General features: G+C 41.5%; 1 protein-coding gene and 1 long non-coding RNA gene across 2 annotated transcripts in view; one reads left to right on the forward strand and one right to left on the reverse strand.

Moving 5' to 3' along the window:
• The first annotated feature begins 611 nt into the window (after window positions 1-611).
• LOC139809561 (uncharacterized) overlaps window positions 612-18,309 on the forward strand; it is an 84,596-nt gene continuing 66,898 nt past the window's right edge. The window contains exons 1-2 of the long non-coding RNA XR_011731133.1: window positions 612-860; window positions 1,962-2,586. This is a non-coding gene — a long non-coding RNA (uncharacterized lncRNA). The remainder of the gene's footprint in view (window positions 861-1,961; window positions 2,587-18,309) is intronic.
• Window positions 3,355-18,309, reverse strand: part of LOC139809317 (lachesin) — a 29,175-nt gene continuing 14,220 nt past the window's right edge. The window contains exons 2-9 of the mRNA XM_071772136.1: window positions 11,748-11,869; window positions 9,726-10,014; window positions 8,483-8,644; window positions 6,113-6,262; window positions 5,398-5,548; window positions 4,529-4,677; window positions 4,366-4,428; window positions 3,355-4,166 (exon numbers count right to left, since the gene is read on the reverse strand). Coding sequence (XP_071628237.1) covers window positions 4,045-4,166; window positions 4,366-4,428; window positions 4,529-4,677; window positions 5,398-5,548; window positions 6,113-6,262; window positions 8,483-8,644; window positions 9,726-10,014; window positions 11,748-11,869 — 1,208 coding nt within the window. The 3' untranslated portion in view covers window positions 3,355-4,044. The remainder of the gene's footprint in view (window positions 4,167-4,365; window positions 4,429-4,528; window positions 4,678-5,397; window positions 5,549-6,112; window positions 6,263-8,482; window positions 8,645-9,725; window positions 10,015-11,747; window positions 11,870-18,309) is intronic.

The following is an 18,309-nucleotide window of genomic DNA, read 5'->3' on the forward strand; positions in this document are numbered from 1 at the left end:
GGTTACGAATACTCTACTTTATTACCGATCCCAATATACATATAAAATACTAATTTTAAATATATGAAATATTTTTTAATATAAAAATTATTTAATATATAAAAATTTAGTATTATTTAATATACATCTGAGTTGTTATTATTCAAAATATAATAATAAATATAATTATATTTATTATTATATTAAGGATATTACTTTCATTTCGTCTACAATTTTTTCTATCGAATTATATCTCCTTGTCCCTGCCTACCCGAATCCCCACCTACCCGTATTCCATCTATAGACCTACCTATCCGTTTTCTTACTTAACCGTGTTATAATCTAATATACAAAGCTTTAATAAAAACCGCGAGACGATTTATAAGGGGCCTGATTTGTTGGTTAATCCAGTAGGATATCTGAACGGGATACCTCAAAGTGACACGATCACTTGAGATGTGAGAAATATGGAATTAGGGGTTTCAACACACGCGCGCGATTGCAGGCGGCGCGGAGCGGCGGAACGTGATTGGCCAGATCTGAGGGTTCGACTCACGAGCCAATCGCGTTCGACCTCGCGGCTTTCGCCCGACTGTGCGGCGCAACGGCTCGCGCAAGTAAACAGTAAATACGTGACGCGTTCAACGTCGGATCGCGAGACGTTGTCGGTCGCGTAATTCCTTTCTCGTGAATGAAAAGAAATTCGGTTGCGGGGTATTGCAAGCTGAACGTACGCCGAATAATCCGTTCCTTCTTCGTGTCGACTGAAACGAGTGAGATGCCGTTGCTAGACGAAATGAACGTCGAATGCCGTATGTGCTGGACGCCGTACATATCATCACCCTGCCGGCTGTGATTTGGCAGGTCTCCTGCAGTGCGCCGTGAGTGAATTATATGTACCTATGTGAGAATTAAATGATTCGGAGCGCGATACATCCGAATCTTAATGGAATCGTTGTTCCGCGGGTCGCAGTGAAACGATAACCTCGGAATTCACGTCTCCTGCTCCGTTTCGATTTTTTCGAATGAGTGAGTCGCGCGGGAAGACGCTTTAATGAATAGCTTGAATATCTCGTTAAGTGCGGGAATTAATAATTATAATTAAGTGATTGAAGAGAACGATCGCGTGCGTTTGACGTTTCGCACTTTGCTTGTCGCGAACGAGGGAGCGAGCTTGCTTCGAAATGCGTATATGAATATCGAGAGTGCGAACAGCTGAAATGTGCATCCACCGAATACAATTCCGTTTTTCGTTTACAAAAACAGACACGTAATTCGTTACATTTACATCAAATGTTTCAAATTTATTTGTATGTGCTTTTTTATTCTTCCTAACCTCTACTTTATAGAAAATTAAATTGTATCGATTGTAAAAATTTCGTCGCGATCGTTCTTCTGCGCGGTGATCACGCATACCATAAAAGACGGTGAGAAACCTCGATACTTAAAAATTATAAAACATTCTCTGTTGCTTAATTGTTCCCCAAATATTATTCGTTTTGCTTACAAAATTTTCCATAAAGGCCTATTGTTTCGAATTCGGATTTTTAAATTGATATGAGATACATCTTTTATTTGAAATAATCCAGACAGCACAGTATATCTAAAAGCGGGACGTAAGATGTTTAAAAGACATTTTTTAGATATCTTGCAAAAAAGATGGTTAAAAGACGACGATTTTGGACATTGTGCTGTCTGGGAAGTGTGAAAAGTGCAAGAAGAGAAAAAGGGAGAGAGGGCTATTAGATATTTAACATATAATATAAATATATAAAATAAGTTAATATTTATCGATACATATGTAAGATTTATATTCTCGATTGTAATTGCAATTACAATCGAGAATATAAATCTTACATATGTATCGATAAATATTAACTTATTTTATGTATTTATATTATATATTAAATATCTAATAGCCCTCTCTCCCTCTCTCACTTTTTCTCTTTCCGACACTGCAATGTATATGTATATATTTGCAGATGTAGCACGGACGCGCACCAAAATGATGCTTTATCGGCAGTGTCGGAAAACGAACGTGGCTACGTAGTACCAATTTCGAACATGGACGGTACTGGCGGTAGTGTACAGGATGGCATCTCTCAATGCATTCCTCAGGGCTACCAATGGCAACACGTTTCCTTCGTGAAACTTCGCGAAGTGCAAATCGTATCAGCCGAGCTCTACGATTGGCTCGCCCGCTTCGATCGTTTCGATACTTCGAGAATCGCGCTTTCGATACGCTTCAAATCACAGTCAATCGTGCAGCGCGTCGCGACGTGACGGATCGTCAAGTTCGAAGCGCGTTTCTCGCGAGTGTCGGCGTCCCGGAAAGTGTCTCGCGCATACGGGACTATCGCGAGTGTCTCTCGTCAAGTGTGTGTCACATACTTAATTTATCGCGATAATTCACACCGAAGATCGCTATTGAACACTGATTCGCGATGATGCCTATAATGATTCGAGAGCACCGACACGGCGACGATGCGCTCTTGTGTGCCCGGAATCCGACGAATCCTGGAATCCTTCATCGCTCATATATTCTGCGCCATTATTTTCCTGTGGAGGTATCAGCGAGGCTCTCAATCACTGCACGATCGTTGTCAAGTATGTGTATATATCATAATTATAGCGGTGTTATTATATGTTTTTTACTAAAAAATATATCTTCGTATCTGTCTTTTTCTCTACAATAATAGATTTATTTAATCCTCGTGACGCAATAATGACAGAAATTATTATCGGTAAGTCGTATTCAGAAAAAAATATATTTATCTCTTATCCTGGAGGACCTATTCTGCAACTCTTAACGATAGTTTCGTTATCGTTATATTGTCGTTGCGCAGATTTTTTATTACATATAATATCTTGCGCAACATAAGTAACAGAGTAGCTACAGATTTCAAAAGCATTCCGTAGACGCAAGGACTGGAAGGTGTCGCCATCTAGCGAGCGAGGATGGAAATAAAATGGTATACCTTATAAAATTTGAATTTATTTAAATGAAATAAAATGAATGAAATAAATGATAATTAGTCAGTTCGTTTATAGATAGAGAATGATTTTTTATTTAGCCCGCTGAGGTATATTAATTTCATCGGTATTTAATTTTGAGATAATATTTTTATATGGCGTCAGTAATTTCTGCTATTATTACATCACGATAATTAAATCTGAATGAAATTATATTAGAGAGAAATGTTATACACTTGTGAATTTCTGTTTTTATATAATTACTTAAAAACGTACTTACCTCTATGTCCGATTGTTACGCGTATATCTCACCATGGCATGTAAGTCATGTTGGATAAGCGAGATGAAAAATGGGTAACATATAGCATTAAGGAAAAAAATGACAAAACATGAGGCAGAAGGTACAACGTTCGATTCTTATTTTTATTTCGAAACATCAAAGTTTTACCGACGTTCAAAGTCAGTCAGCAGCGCGATAAATCAATGACAAAACGACCGTTGATTATTATCTCGTCGATTCATAAAGCATCCCCGCAATATGGCGAACTCCCTTCCCCCCGTTCCTCTCGAATTCGTCGATTCGCGTGTCGACACGATTCACGCTGTCTGCGTCGATCGCCGCATTACGTCCCCTCGTCGCATACCTCGAGTATAAAGTGTATTAAAACGAATTACACAATTGGCGCAGACAACCTTCGGGTCAGTACCGATCTCATTTCCCGACGAACAGCGCGAATCTCGAGCTTCGCTCGGCCGATCCGCGAAGCGCGAATCTAAAGCGACGCATACATTGACAACACTCATTGATCTAAAAATGTCCTCGACACTCGGGAGTAGGAAAAGGAAAAGTAGGAAGAATTTGGAGTTACCGAAGACTCCGATTTATTATCTCATTTCCATTCGCTCTCTCATTCTATCTCATTCTCTCTCTGTCTCTTTCTCTCTTTTGAGCGTTCTTGCTTCCATACGTTCTCTGCCCTACTGTCTCTCGCACTCTCTCGCGCATTCTCTCTACATTCTTGTCTTTTTTTTTTTGGCACAAAGTCATCCGGCACTAAGTAGCTTAGCGGTGACCAGTAATGGATCCCTTCTTCACCGTATCCACAGTATCGGTATGAAGAGAAACATCGATAGGATCTGCGACAAGTTGTTGCTTGTGGAGAAACGGCCGACGCCGCTGCTGGCGCCGGAACTTTGAGCGGCTTCGGCCAAACCTAGAAAAAAAATAAATTACACCCTTTCTTTGAGAGAAAAAAAAGCGCGACATCGATCTTTCGATAGAGAAATTAATCGCGCTACTGCGGGAATCGGTCGGGGACTACCGAGCGCTGAATCTTATCGCGACGGCAACAACGGGATTGATAACGCGTGCTTTCGAGCGGTAAATCTGCTTTATATATATATGTTACTCACCACCGATAATAGATACGTGATCCTTCCCACGAGATCCCACTCTGTCGAACCCAATTTTGATCTCTGAAAGTGGACACCGATCCGGATTTGAGGATCTCAAAGCGTATAAAAATTGAAAGCGCATACGTCCGCTCTTTCGGCTGCGGGGGCCGGTGTAACTTACCGTACAATCTCAAAGTTCCGTCCGCCTTTCCTAGGCTATTCGTTGAAACGCATTTGTAACTACCGACGTCTCTGTCCGTGAATTTTTTGATTAAGAGCCACATCAGGACCGTGTATCCCGTACGTTCCTCCCGCACGCTGTACTTCGGTCTGTATCACACGAGCGAGTACATGAGACTCATTGTCAGAATCTTTCGCTTTCAGAATGAAAAGAAAAATGCCGGGGCAAAAGATAAAAGATTTCTACCGAGCGCGAGCGCACCTTTTACCGTCATTTCCTTGGTATACGGCACAGAAAAGTGACGGAAATATCGCGAGAAGATATATCTGCCAGACGCGCGCGTGCGAATATTATACACAGGTTGCTGCTGCAACGTTCGTTGTAGAATCGCAGCAACGTTCGCCTTTTGTATGTACGTTACGTTTGGAGAACCACGAGAATTTATCGGCGATCGTTTAGTACTAATTATTTGTAATTAACAATTTCTGAATCTATTAGCCAGATTTAATTTACAAAATTAGACGACAGATGCCATTTAACGATCGGTTCGACATCGTATTTAAGTTATACCAATTTCCGAAATTAGAAGACAGATATCGCCATTTAGCGATCATTTCGATATCATATTTAAGTTATCGTAGTATTTTTAGCTCGGAATATCGCTGCAATATCGGCTTATTGGAAAATTTCAGCTTTGTTGGAATTTTACAATTCGACGTCTCGGCGAGACGTCGCCCCGAGATTTGCAGAATCGCGACGTTACGACCGAAGTGTTCCGTGCCCACACAGATTTTACCGTTACTTTATATCTCGAGCCGTATCGCGGCGAACGATTATTCGTATTAAGAAAATAACGAACGAGAGCTCACCCTTCCAATAACATTTCGTCATCCGTGCCCCGTTGATTCTTCACCCAATAATTGATCGTGTTCGGAAACGCTTCGACGTAGCACTCGAGCTGCACGTCTGTGCCCAGAGGAGCGCCCAATAGCTGGTTGGGTGCTTTTACGACGGGTGCGACTATGGAAAATAAAATGCGTCTGGAAAATGCGAGCGGGAGCTCCTCGCGAATGCACGCACGAGGGAAGCTTTAAAGATGTAGAACTCGTTTTAAGGAGGAAATGAAAATTTCTCGGAAAATTTGATTCTCATTCGATGAACGTGCGCGCGCGCCGAAATTAAGCTTTTTTCTTGCTCGTCCTACTACGTAATTTTCAAACGAAAACTCGGACGTGAGTTTTCGCGACCGCGAAATAACTTTTATTGTACCCGGGACACAAAGACTCGAGAACCTATTTTGGAGATTGTATACGGGGAATCCGTCCAAAATAACGAGTTCCACTTTCGTAAAATTATTGCGTTCGTCGAAATAAGAACGAAAATTTTTCCTTCTTATTCTTGAAAGTACCTATATTTTTTTAAGGCTTCCCTCGACTATCGGCAACTTTCTCTTTCGAATTGCGACAACTTACGCGTCTTGACTATATATGAATAACATTAGCGAATTACTATTTCCGCGAGACGTAATCTGCGGAATCGGATCGGAACGGATTGGAACGAATCGTGCGAGCGAATGGAGCTTACAATTCACAGCGAGCGTCACCCGTTTGCTAACCGCTGGCGGCACGTCGTTGCTGGCGATGCAGAGATACGCCCCCATTTGCCGCCTCTCGACACGGTAGAAATGCAGCAGCGAACCGTTGTAGTGGTCGTGCCTCTCGAAAGTGCTACCACCTGCGTACACGGGAGAAACATTTTACCATCGTCCGTGGAAAAACGATCGATCCCGCGATCCCGTGTTCCCTTTCTTCCGTTCGCTCGCTTCGAAACAACAGACCTCGAAACAACAGAGCTCGATTACGTCGAATCACAATTACTCCATTTCCCGATTTGAGGAAAATTCGCGATGCGAAGCGAGCGGGAAGTTCGGTCAGGATCAGACGTGGATTTGACTGGCCAACTAGAAGAAACGACGAGAACGAAAAGACCCATGCTTAAATCATGGCGACCCACGTGATAATTAAACGAGTTTTCGTTAACAAACCACCTTCCGCGTTGGCATAAAAAATAAACGTTGTAAATTCCCCGATGATAGCGCGCGACTACCACCGGCCGCGTTACGAATTCAAGGATAGCTGATCGTACAAACGAGATATGCAGATAGTTACGTCGACCAGTTTCGGTAACTCCGGAGACTCGAACCGTGAATGCGAGCGTGTGCGCCAATTTACGCGACATAGCTTCTCTCTCTTGGTCTCTGTGTAACGTACACGCGTACAAACCGAGATACTATCCAAAGGAACTCTCGGTTGCGGCTTTGCTCTCACGTTTCACCCGTCTTCGAGGTCAGTTCACCTCAGAGAGGAACTTGTTTCCAACGAGCTTACTCGTTACATCCTCGCGCTCGTCTACTATACGTACTTCTTACACTCGATCTACGTATCCGCGAAGAATACTAGTTTCGGAAAGTTTCCGGCTCACGCGATACACCACGAATTTACTCTCATTGTCAGTCCAGTCACTTTCTCTCTGTTCAAGCTGATCCTCGGGATCGCGACCGTCGTCGTCATCTCGTGACACAAAGAAATATCGAGATAAGCATCTAGGATTTTTCTCGACAAGAAATCTAATTCTTCAATAATGTCAACTCTTAACAATTTCACATTTGAATCAGACATTAAACGAAAAAAGGACTTTGGTGGTATTTTGTATGTTCGCGCACGGGTCAATTTCTCTAAAAAAAGAAAAAGAAAAATTTTTTATGTAAAAGCAGTTTTACGATTTTTATCTCGTGACAATAATAAAATCAATGACAACCTAGAATTTCTTCCGACAAGGTATTGCAATTCTTTCTTGACGTCAACTTTTAAAAATTTCACATTTGAATTAGATATATCAAACAAAAAAAGAAAGTGTATTTTGCAAAAAGTGTTTTATATGTACTCGTGCAAAAAAAGAAAATCTATGCAAAGAGAGCAGTTTTACGATTTTAACAATTTAACCTCTGACATAATAAAATCAATGACAACCTAGGATTTTTTCTCCCGACAAGATATTGCATCTAATTCTTTATTAACAGCTCTTAAAAATTTTACATTTGAATCGCATATCAGATGAAAAAGGATTTACGGTATTTTACGGTAAATGTTTTATATATCGCGGACGGATTTCAATTTCTATGAAAAAAAAGAAAATCTTTATGCAAAAAAGATCAGTTTTACGATTTTAACCTCTGACATGATAAAATCAATAACTAGGCGGTAATAACGGTAAGTGTAATCGGGGAAAGGATTCGTTCGCATCCCCGGACTCCGATAATAGTTCGCACTTTAACGCGTCCCGACCAAGCAACTACGGGGTAACTAAGATATTAGTAGCACTTAATTATCCTATCAATATTGAGTTATGCTGGCGCCGTGCAGCATCTATTATTCGCGAGAATTTCGCATCCATCTCTACTATCTGAGGCATCGTACAATCTCGCTCTTGACTGGTGGTAGAATTGAGCAAAAAAAAAGATCAAAATTTTAATTTCTCTTCATTTGCCTCTTTATTACCTTTATCAACTTCGTTGCATCAAGATGATTTTACTTAAATCCGCAGACATATCGATCGAGATATCACGTTTTATCTACTACTTTAACCGCGGTTATTTCGCGAACTTAAATTTTAAAAAATTGATTAACAGCTGACAGAGCAGTTCGTGGTTCTAATAATGTATTTATAAATAAAATAAGATTTGGTATCGAGGTCATCTTTGTTATATCTTTTTTTCTCTCGGGAGAAGAAAATAAATTATTGCTCTGATAATATCTTTTGAATGCGTTCACAAAATATTCGCTAAGAAAGTATTTTTGGGGAGAATCTTCTACCTTGCTTTGTAAATAATTGATGTGCTACATGGCAAATGAGGGAAATTATGAAAATTTTAATTTTTCGACGACGTCTTTTTACCTGTCGTGGAAGCCCTTATCATGATTTGTTCTCCATCCTCTCTACGCCAGGACACCCTCGGAGGTGGATGTCCTGTCGCGCGACAGCTCAAGGTCGCGTTGTCACCCTCCGCCACTGCCAAATCGGCGCTGGTGTCACCCCCATAAACGATGTCGGGTGGCACTGCGGGACAAACGGGTCATGCCAGTAAATTGGTAACGGCCACCTGTCCGTCCTCCTTTCCGCGCGGGTACTTTATGAAAGTCATTACGTTAAACCGGCACTTTGCCGGAACGTCTTTGAAAGAACGAGCATCCTCGAGGCGCGTTTACGGTAAGGTCGAGATATAGGGAGCAAGGGGAGAGAATAGGTTCGCTTAAGTATAGGATGTTTGATAGAGGGAAGAGAAGGGGAGGTAATTTTATCGGGGAGCTCCTTTGTGTGTTATGCTATATGCGTTTTTCGATTGTTCGTTTGACCGTTCGGGTAAACTCAAAAGTTTTGCATATGCGGCCATACGCGATGCTCTCCGACTCGCGTTCCTCGCGTATCGATTTGCGTGCTCCTTAGCAGACGTTTAAAGTAACGTTAATGTTATGCATTACTTTTTGATAGAGTTTGCAACGTCGTCTTTGATGTTTAAGAAGTATAATTAAAATTAATGTTTTTTCAAGCGTGGGTATGCGAAGCATGGCACGAAGCGAGAAATGAAAAGAACAATACGTTAACAAAATAATCTCGTAATTATATCGTTAGAATTAATATTCTGAAGAATTTTTAAAACACAGAGAGTCTGCATATTAAATTCTTTACGATCTTAAATTCTCAGCGCCAATTATATTCTGCAATGTATGTTATTCGATTAACTCCAATATTGTACCGTAGCGAAAATACTCTTCAGATATATGACAAATAAATATCAAGTTGCAGAGTTAAATTTGTTATTAACGTGTCATATTAATGAAATATGTAGACGATTATAAATGATTGAAATGTTATTGTAATTACTCTATTAATCATAGCCTTGCTGTATTAATATCTGATTCCGTGCATGTGTTAAAACAAAGGCAACTGCCTAATACGTGCTCGGTACTATAGTTAAAGACAATGCGCCACGGAAAGTTCGCGAACCTAAATTCAGAGTTGCATTTAGGGGTTTACAATTGCACGAAGTGTATTATACGCGTGATTTCCTTGCTCCTGCGTCGCCGGAACGCGGCGTGACACGTACGCGACACGACAGGAGATAAGAGATAACACTTACCGTGTATGTCGAGACAACCGAGCTCGGATATCATCGGGCTAGTGTTGATCTGGCACATGTAACAATCCCTGTCGGTCTCCTTCAGCTGGCGAATGTGCAGACGCCACGTGCCGTCGACGATCTCCTCCGTGGCCTGGCTGCTTCCGGTTACTCCCGAAGTGCCGCCGGACGTCCCGGCGGACCCGGAGCTCGCCCCGCTTTCGTAGGTGACCGTGATACGCGCATTATGCGTCACGATCCTGGTGTGGATCGAGAGAATCGTCTGGTCCGAGGTGCGCAGCCAGCCGACCTGGAAACAGCCCCCGCAACGCGCGACGCAATGCGAATGCAGCTGTCATTTTCTCGAGTGGTCTATCGATCGAACGTGTGATTGAGGGGTATTTCTTTACGGTCTGTCTGCGATGACATTCTCCTTCCCGGCGACCAAAGATATACAGAAAAGAAACTACGGGCAGTAGTCGCGGCAGGAACTAGTTGCGAAGTAATTACGAGGAAGTAAATTAAACCAAGTAAGAGATGATGCAACGCGAAAAATGAACTTGAGCGTAAATACGCGAGAAAGGGAAAGAGAAAAAAGATTCTGAAATAAAAATAAAACGATGTTATGAGAGCTAACTTGAACATTGAAATAATATTTGTAAGTTTCTGATTTGAGACGTACGCAATGAGAGAGAGAGATTCGTATATATACCGATGGCAATAAGTTTTAATTAACAGATAACAGAAATAATATATAAAATGTGGTGGTGCGACGTAACAGTAAACGTAAAACGGTTTGAGAGATTTGAGAAAGATTTGCAGAGTGATTATGGAAATATATTCACGAATATAGATCGGTGTTTTTCCGGACAAAAAAAAGAATGAAACACAAAAGAAAATAATATTTTGCGAGCTCGAACAATTGGGCATTGTGTGAGATGGTTATATCGTACGGTATCGTAGCAAGTGTGCGAATAGCAGTGAGATTTGGTGGTAAATACTAGTCTTAACTTAGACTTAGCATCGGGCCATCGGGCTTATCTTAATTCAGTCCCGTCCGCCCGGAATAGCCGTTTCCTCTTAGACGGTACATTCTGTCTTATTATGAAGAATGCTTTACGGATGAAATCCGTCGCCACATTCGCTCCACTAAACATATCTCTTTCTACCTTATCTTACCTTGTTTCTTTTTCCTGGACTACATTCTGACGGTGAAATTTATTATTAAATGTAGCCGGTACTAGATGTTATCGGGGAGAGAATGACCGCGGCGGATTAGCGGATTACGATGGAAGAAAGTGGGATTCTATATCCTCGTCGCGACGAGAGAAAAACGACTTTTTTGTTGCTTCGTCCTCCTCGTAACAGGCTTCGAGACGACTTCCACTAGGCGAAGTCAATTTGACTCGATCTAACCACGATTTGTTTTACTCCTTCTATGTGTTGGCTTTATTTTATATTACTTCTGCGATGGCGAGAAGAGGCGACGCGATATGAAGATTAAGCGCGCGCGTCGGCGGAACAAAAAAGGCGGGGAGTTACTTTTATGGCAAATTTTTCACTCGCGGCAATTCAATTTTGTCGCGTAGCACGTCCCCGGCGAGCGCTACGTGACCTTACCGTTTGCGATATCAGGACGGTTGACATTTGTTACGATACGTTCTATCATCGTTGCCGCTCGGCTCTCGCACATTCCTGTCTCCGTCGCGACAAATCCGGACGGCTACGTCGAAAGCCGACACACGACACTGCTTTTAGCGTTTTTTATTTTTTATTTTTATTAATTTGAGCTTTCGCGCGTTCGGTGGGAAATCCGTCCGTAAACCACGAGACCGGAATTTTCAGTGCCTGATGTGCGAGATGCTAACGGAAGAGTCAAGCGATCATAAAAACGGCTCTTCGGTATTCCAAACGCGAAACCGGTCGGCGCAGTTGAAATCCCATTACGGGATAAGTACCATCAGCACGCCATCAAATGCGTGCGAATTTAATCCGCATAGCCCATTCGTGTTTACGTTCACCATTCACCCCGGTGATCATTACCTTGTATTTGCGAATGCTTATGTTGCGAACGCTGCAAGAGAAGACGACCTCGCGACCAATCGCGGCGGTCTGATTCCCAACTGGCGCTACGAAAATCGGGCCCGTCGCACTGTTCGTCGAATCTGAAACATTCGTTTTGACTGATTTAACGACGACAGACCTCGTTCGATTTAACGAGACGGCGAGAGAACTGGGTCATCTCGTCGCCGTCTCGTAAGTTCTTTTTTTATAATAAAATTATATTCGATAGACTCTCCCAAATGTATCTTTACTTTAGATACATACATGATCGTACAATATACGCGATTATACGAAATAACCGATCGAGATAACTTCCTATCCGCGATCGACAATGAATAATAATTTAACGTCGTCCCCTATTTTTACCTCGTTCATCGGTGAGAAGAGATTAATGGAGAAATATTGGAGGGTGGAAATTTTATCGTTACACCCTATTCATTACGAGCGACAGTGAAATCCCTTTTGAAAATATTTCGACGGGCCGTGGCGCGGCCGCGGTCGCGCGCCGAGGGCGGTGACGTGCAAGTGCATGTGCCAAAGTTTCTTAAGCACTATCGCGAGGGTAGCTAATTATCGCTGCTTATTCACACGCCTGTTGGTGGATTACGACATCCCTAAACAGATAATGTCAAGTGGTCCGAAGTTGCGGCAAACTTGGTACCGGAGGCGCCGACGAGCTTCATGAACGGCTTTGTACGAGAAATTCTTGTTCGCGATCACGGCGGGGGTGGGTTCGATCTTTTTTATTCGACGATGCCGTGAACTACGGCGACGCGGCACGAATACTCGATAAATAAGCGTCCGCGCCTTTTGTACACGCGCGTGCGAGAGAAGTAGATATCCATCTTTCAACAAAAGTATTTACGACCGTATACTCTATCATCTCCCGACGCGCCGCGTCAAGCTCTAACGCGAGATAATAGCGCGCGGAGGTATAACTTAGAATTAAAGAGAAAGGGGAAAAAGAAGGGAGGCGGATGCTACTCGAATTTAAGTTGCCGCGAACGATCGTCCTTATTCCGCACGTTCGCTTTATCAACCGGCTGTTCTTGCGTTTTAGCGTTTTCTCTCTTTTTCCTCTCTCTTTTCTCCCCCACCCTCCTCATCCCTCCCCCTCTTTCTCCTTTTCTTCCCCTTTCTCTCAGTGTCTGTGCATTTCGCATCGCGACTTCCACTCAGCCAACAGAAGCTATACATCCGACGTAGGCAATATCCAAATTGCCTCCACGGATTTAACGGTTCTGAGATGGCACCGCGGGACAAATCGCCGGGGAAATGAAACGAGCTGCCAGATTAGACAGTAGCTGCAGCATCCCTGTCGTCGTAAAAAGAGGAAAAAGGAACACGGCCGCGCCACACCGCACTGGCGTGGAATCTCACACTCTTTTGTACTGAGTGAACGACCCGAATTCTCGAAAGAACACGGATGGATATATGAGCCGAGAGAATATAGGGAAAGAGAGGAAACAATTTTTTGCCGCTCGCGTTACCTTAAAATATCTTCGCGTGTCCTACACGGCAACGCGATTCAATTTTGGTTATCGTATAGAAACGGCGGCGTTTTCGTGATAGTATAGCAATTTATTTTACACCGGAACCATATTTCTCTAAAGAACAAAAGTATATTGTACGAGAATTCGAGAAAAATGTTATAACGGCACAGCGCAAGAAGAGCAATCGTACGTGACTAGAAAGAGAGGGAGGGAGAGAGAGAGAGAGAGAGAGAGAAAATGTAGAGAAGAAAAAACGCGGAGTAATAAACATATAGATCAAAGTAAATTAATTAGTTAAGTTGGCAAACTCTTCTGTCATCCAATATTTAACGAACATAATGTCGAGAGACTTTTAATGATATAGCAGGCAACGGGCACCGTCCGCGCGTATTTACGTTCCAGTTTCGTTCCTCCAAACGGACGTGGATACATCACCTCGCGGGCGAGTTTGAAAATTAAAGCATGCCCTATATATGTGTCCGTGTTTGGGGCAATCAGCGGCCAGACGTTCTTTGCATTTTTATTGCGCGTAACTTCCTTGGCACCGGGACCCTCCGCGCGCCTCAACTTTGTGATTTCGTAATAACGGTTTTGTGCGAGGCACCAAACGTGGGACACAAATCCCACAGATCTGTGGGAAGCGAATTTTCGACGCACAGCCCGCCACACGCATTTCGCGAAATTCGCGCGAATAACGCGCGGAAATGAAACATCGTTTATCGCGCGTCTATCTCGTTAACAGCGTTAACTTTTGATAGCTCGACGTCCGCCGTGGCGAAAGTACGGTGACTCTTCGAATAATAACAGACCCGTCCCCGCGCTATATCACGCGCTTTTCGCTAACGCCGATAACCAAGAGGGAAAATAATCAATCATCCTCGACATTTTGCAATTCTCCGGCAGGTTCTCCCTCGTTCCACCTCTCATCTCCTCTCCACCCTTCGTTTCCCTTCTTACATCATTTCTTACCTCGAGTATCTCAAAATGGAGTCAAGGTAGGGAATCAATACGGTCGTCGCGTACCGCAATCGTTTTCTCGCCTCAAACGAACGCCGGCGGAAAAGTCGGCAGAAATCAAATTCCAAGCACGGCACGTATCTCGATAAATACATATTGATACGGGAAGATTACGAAGGGAATAGCGAAGGGATTCTGGGCGCGGATTTTTGACACGTTCTCTTTCTACGTGGCCGCGCACGGTGGCCGGTTTTCGATGCGCCACAAAAGGAAATGCAACTTACGGTGATTTTCTTGTTTCCTACCGCGATCGATTTGTTCGCTTCGCGTAACGCGAGCCGCGCACATTCCTTCGGAAATCACGAGCTTATAAATCTGAAATGTATCGTACGACTGTCTTCGACGAACAAGGAACATGAAAGTATAAGTGCACCGTCTTATAGCGACCGATCGTGGAAAATCGCGTGGCACGTTTTATCGGTATGCCCTCGATATGTATTAACTGGTGTCAGCGATTATATTTATTGAAGCTCATTGCTAAAAGTTCTTGATTTGGATGCTTACTTAAAATCAGGGTTGTGCGTTTACGCGTAAATTATAATAATCTACATCTACATGTGTACAATGTAAACTATGTTTAATATGTCATGTAAACAATGAGTAACCCATGGATCATTGAACATTCATATTTTGTTAGAAATATCGGAAATTTATGTGTTATTTGCAATTTTATTGTTGTTATTATTATTTAGTTTGGGCACAATTTTTAATATGCTATGAAAAATTAACAGGGTGGAATTAATAATATTTCTATTAGTATCATGTTTTTTATATCACTATGCAGTTAATTAATAAATAAGTTACAAAATGCAACCAATTTAACCTAATCTGAAACTTATTTTATTTGTTCAGACTGTTTGTGAAAATACAGTTAAAAATCAGTTAATAAATCAATCAATTTATTTATAATAATTTACATTACTATATTGTTTACATGAAAGAGGTAAACATAACGTAAGCAATTCATGTAGATGTAATCTTGAAATTTAACTCTCTAATTTCCCAATTATTTTCATTTATATTTTAAGCAGGCACAACCCTGCTAAATATAAATGAAAATAATTACGAAAGCAGAGAGCAAGAAGGGATCTTGAAATCGAGAAGAAGAATACCGTTTTGCTATAAGTCGCTGGAAGGAATGCGGGGACGATTCAGCTTGAGTAACGTGCAACGGAAGTTATTATTAAACGTCGCACAGTGATTTCCGAGCTAATGAAGGACGCAAGAACCATAAATCTCTCACGTGTATTCGATATACATGTATGTGCATGTTCAAGTACGCGTATAAACTTCTCATGAAACTTCAGACATCTCAGGAATATTCCAATCTCCGAGTACACTGCGCAGGCAGACGGCTCTAAATATGAAATTCTCTTAAGCGAGGCCGGCACGCGAAGGGATCCTTCTCCAACTGAATGTACATGTATACGTATATTCGGTGTACATATATACATATAACATGTAACAAATTTTTACTTTCGCTCGTATATGCCAGGCATGTGCACAGGCATGTTGTACAGGGTAGTCTGTTATCGGTGATACAGCCGGAGAAGAAATTAATCTGTATGAAAAAAAACAGAAACAGAGTATAATAGAATATTATTTTCACAAAGTTACGTTTTCGAGAAAATCAGGTTGAAAAATAGAAAGGATAATAAAATCCGTTCTTTTTAATTCATTCGAAGCTCGATTTTCGGTAACATTCGTTTGAGCTCTGTTCAACAGCGGAAAATATGATATTTTATGTAGAAACAAGAGTTAATTTTGGTATTCCGTGGATAATACAATAATTGACAATTTCAACGAGATCCGTTATTTTCTACACCAGCTGTTGAATTTTGTATTAATACTAGATGGCCGTGTTGTCATACATTGTTAACTCGTGTCACAATTACTTGAGTTTAAAAAAGATGACTAAAAATATTAGTTTTTCAATTTTTATAATAATTTTCTTGAAGAATGGATCTACATATAGAAGAAGTGTATTTTACGCTTTTGATTGATCTTTCCACGTAAAATTATGTCATTTGTACCAGGAAGAGAAAAATACAATTTATAGATCATTCAACTCCTCCGTACTGTGATTGTTTTGCCTTCGTATTGGAGCGTGTTGTCAATGTTAATATGTTCATCTGTTCATCGAATAGCCAGCGTGAGTCACTTCGCGAATTATCTGGGATATGACCGATCTCGTGACGTGCAATACACAGCTGGCGATGGGATATCTGTGAGCGATGATACTAACAATTGATAAGCACACTCCTAGTTCCTGAACAACCTGATATATCGATGTACAAGCGATACATAAGCGGATTGGAGCGCGGATGACGCGCGCGCGAGAACAGTTCGATGGAACTTGGATGGGACTTCCGATTATTATGCCAATTCCCGAGTAACTCGCTCTTTGGCGCGACTCCGCTCAGCGATTAGATTCGTCTTTCGAAAGATATAATCTCCGGTGTTACTCGCTAATAAGAATAAGACACTCGGGAGATTGTGCGTCACGAAAAATTAACGCTTCGATATATTTTGTGGTTTAGAAATAAATTCACCGCGCGGCACTGTTGCAGCAAGCGATTCTTCCTGCGTTGGAATTTTGTTCATTTTCGTAAAACCACTCACGACTTTAACGCAGACAACTCGACGAGAGCAAGCGACTTTATTTACAATTCCGATATTTTGCGACGAGCGACATGTTGTTCCCGGCGCGAAAACGCAAGTACGCGTCCCTCTTTGACGGAATTCCATGGCTCGGCTGAAAAGGCCGAGGCTAATCGCGCGTTTCCCCATAACGGCCTCTATCAGAACGTTAACAACGTTCGCGTTTCGAAGGGCGCACTAGTTCGATATCGTGTATATATATGGCGTCATATGTACACGCGTCGAATAGCCTGGCTGCGTTCGCAACAGGTTCTCCTCGACGTTCCAAGTTTCTCTTGATTTTCGCGGGACGTAGCGTACCCGCCATAAAACCGCCACAAAGTGCTCGATAATTAAATCTTCCTATACGCGATCGCTCGAACGTTCATTTACAAATCGATATAGGGTAATCTTCTATCGCCGATACAATCGAGCACGTAACGATTTCGACGTGAAGAAATAAGTTTCAGATCAAAATTCTTGTAGTAATTATAGTTTCGCCTTCGAGAAAATTTATCTTGAAAATCGGGCGATAATATCGGCTCTTGCTACCTCTGATAATTGGATAATTTTAAACTGCGTTGTATCATAAATTATTCAATAAAAAAAAATTGTCAGAAAAAGACTATTTTTAAAAATAATAGGAAATCGTTAAAATGGTTGAACGAATTTCTTTGTAAAATATTTATTTAAAAACATTAAGATAGAAGATATATTTAGCCTTTTAAATAGAATACCTGATATATATTTTTATTTATATCGACATTATACTTTATTAAGTATTATATTATTTTGGTAAAGCTTTCTCGCGAAATTCATCGATAGTATCTGTGACAGTATCGTTAAAATGCGAGCTCAAGAGAGAAAAATAGTGCGAAATTTCTAACCTTTACATTTTATTTTCTCGAAAATAGAGTTTTATACAGAAAAAGACTTATCGTCACTTTTCTACGTTTTGAACCTTTTTTTCACCCAAAATATCTATCCAATCGTGCTCTCTAAAATTCCTCTCTATGATAACTACTTATTGAAATGCGCTAGAAAAATGAATATTTCTCGACTCTATTCGTCAAACATAGAGTCTATAAATTCTCTGAAAACAACAAATGTTTATTTTAAATTTCACTGACCGTATGTCGGAGTACGCTTCGAAAAAAACTCGCGAAAGCGACTCGAGAGCAGTGGACGCGACGAAACACTGAAAACTGGAACTTCTGACGTTCCAACTAAACGATCTCTTTATATCGGAGAAAAGTTTCGAGGTCGCTCCCTCCCTCGGGGAGAGGGAGAGAGAGAGAGAGAGATATATAGAAAGAGAGGCATTCGTAAACAAAAAGTATACGGCTCTAGGTAATTACAGGTTGGATGAGCTCTCGAATGAATTACAAAGG

The sequence above is a fragment of the Temnothorax longispinosus genome, chromosome 1 (assembly GCF_030848805.1).
Source record: "Temnothorax longispinosus isolate EJ_2023e chromosome 1, Tlon_JGU_v1, whole genome shotgun sequence".
NCBI classification, from domain to species: Eukaryota; Metazoa; Arthropoda; class Insecta; order Hymenoptera; family Formicidae; genus Temnothorax; species Temnothorax longispinosus.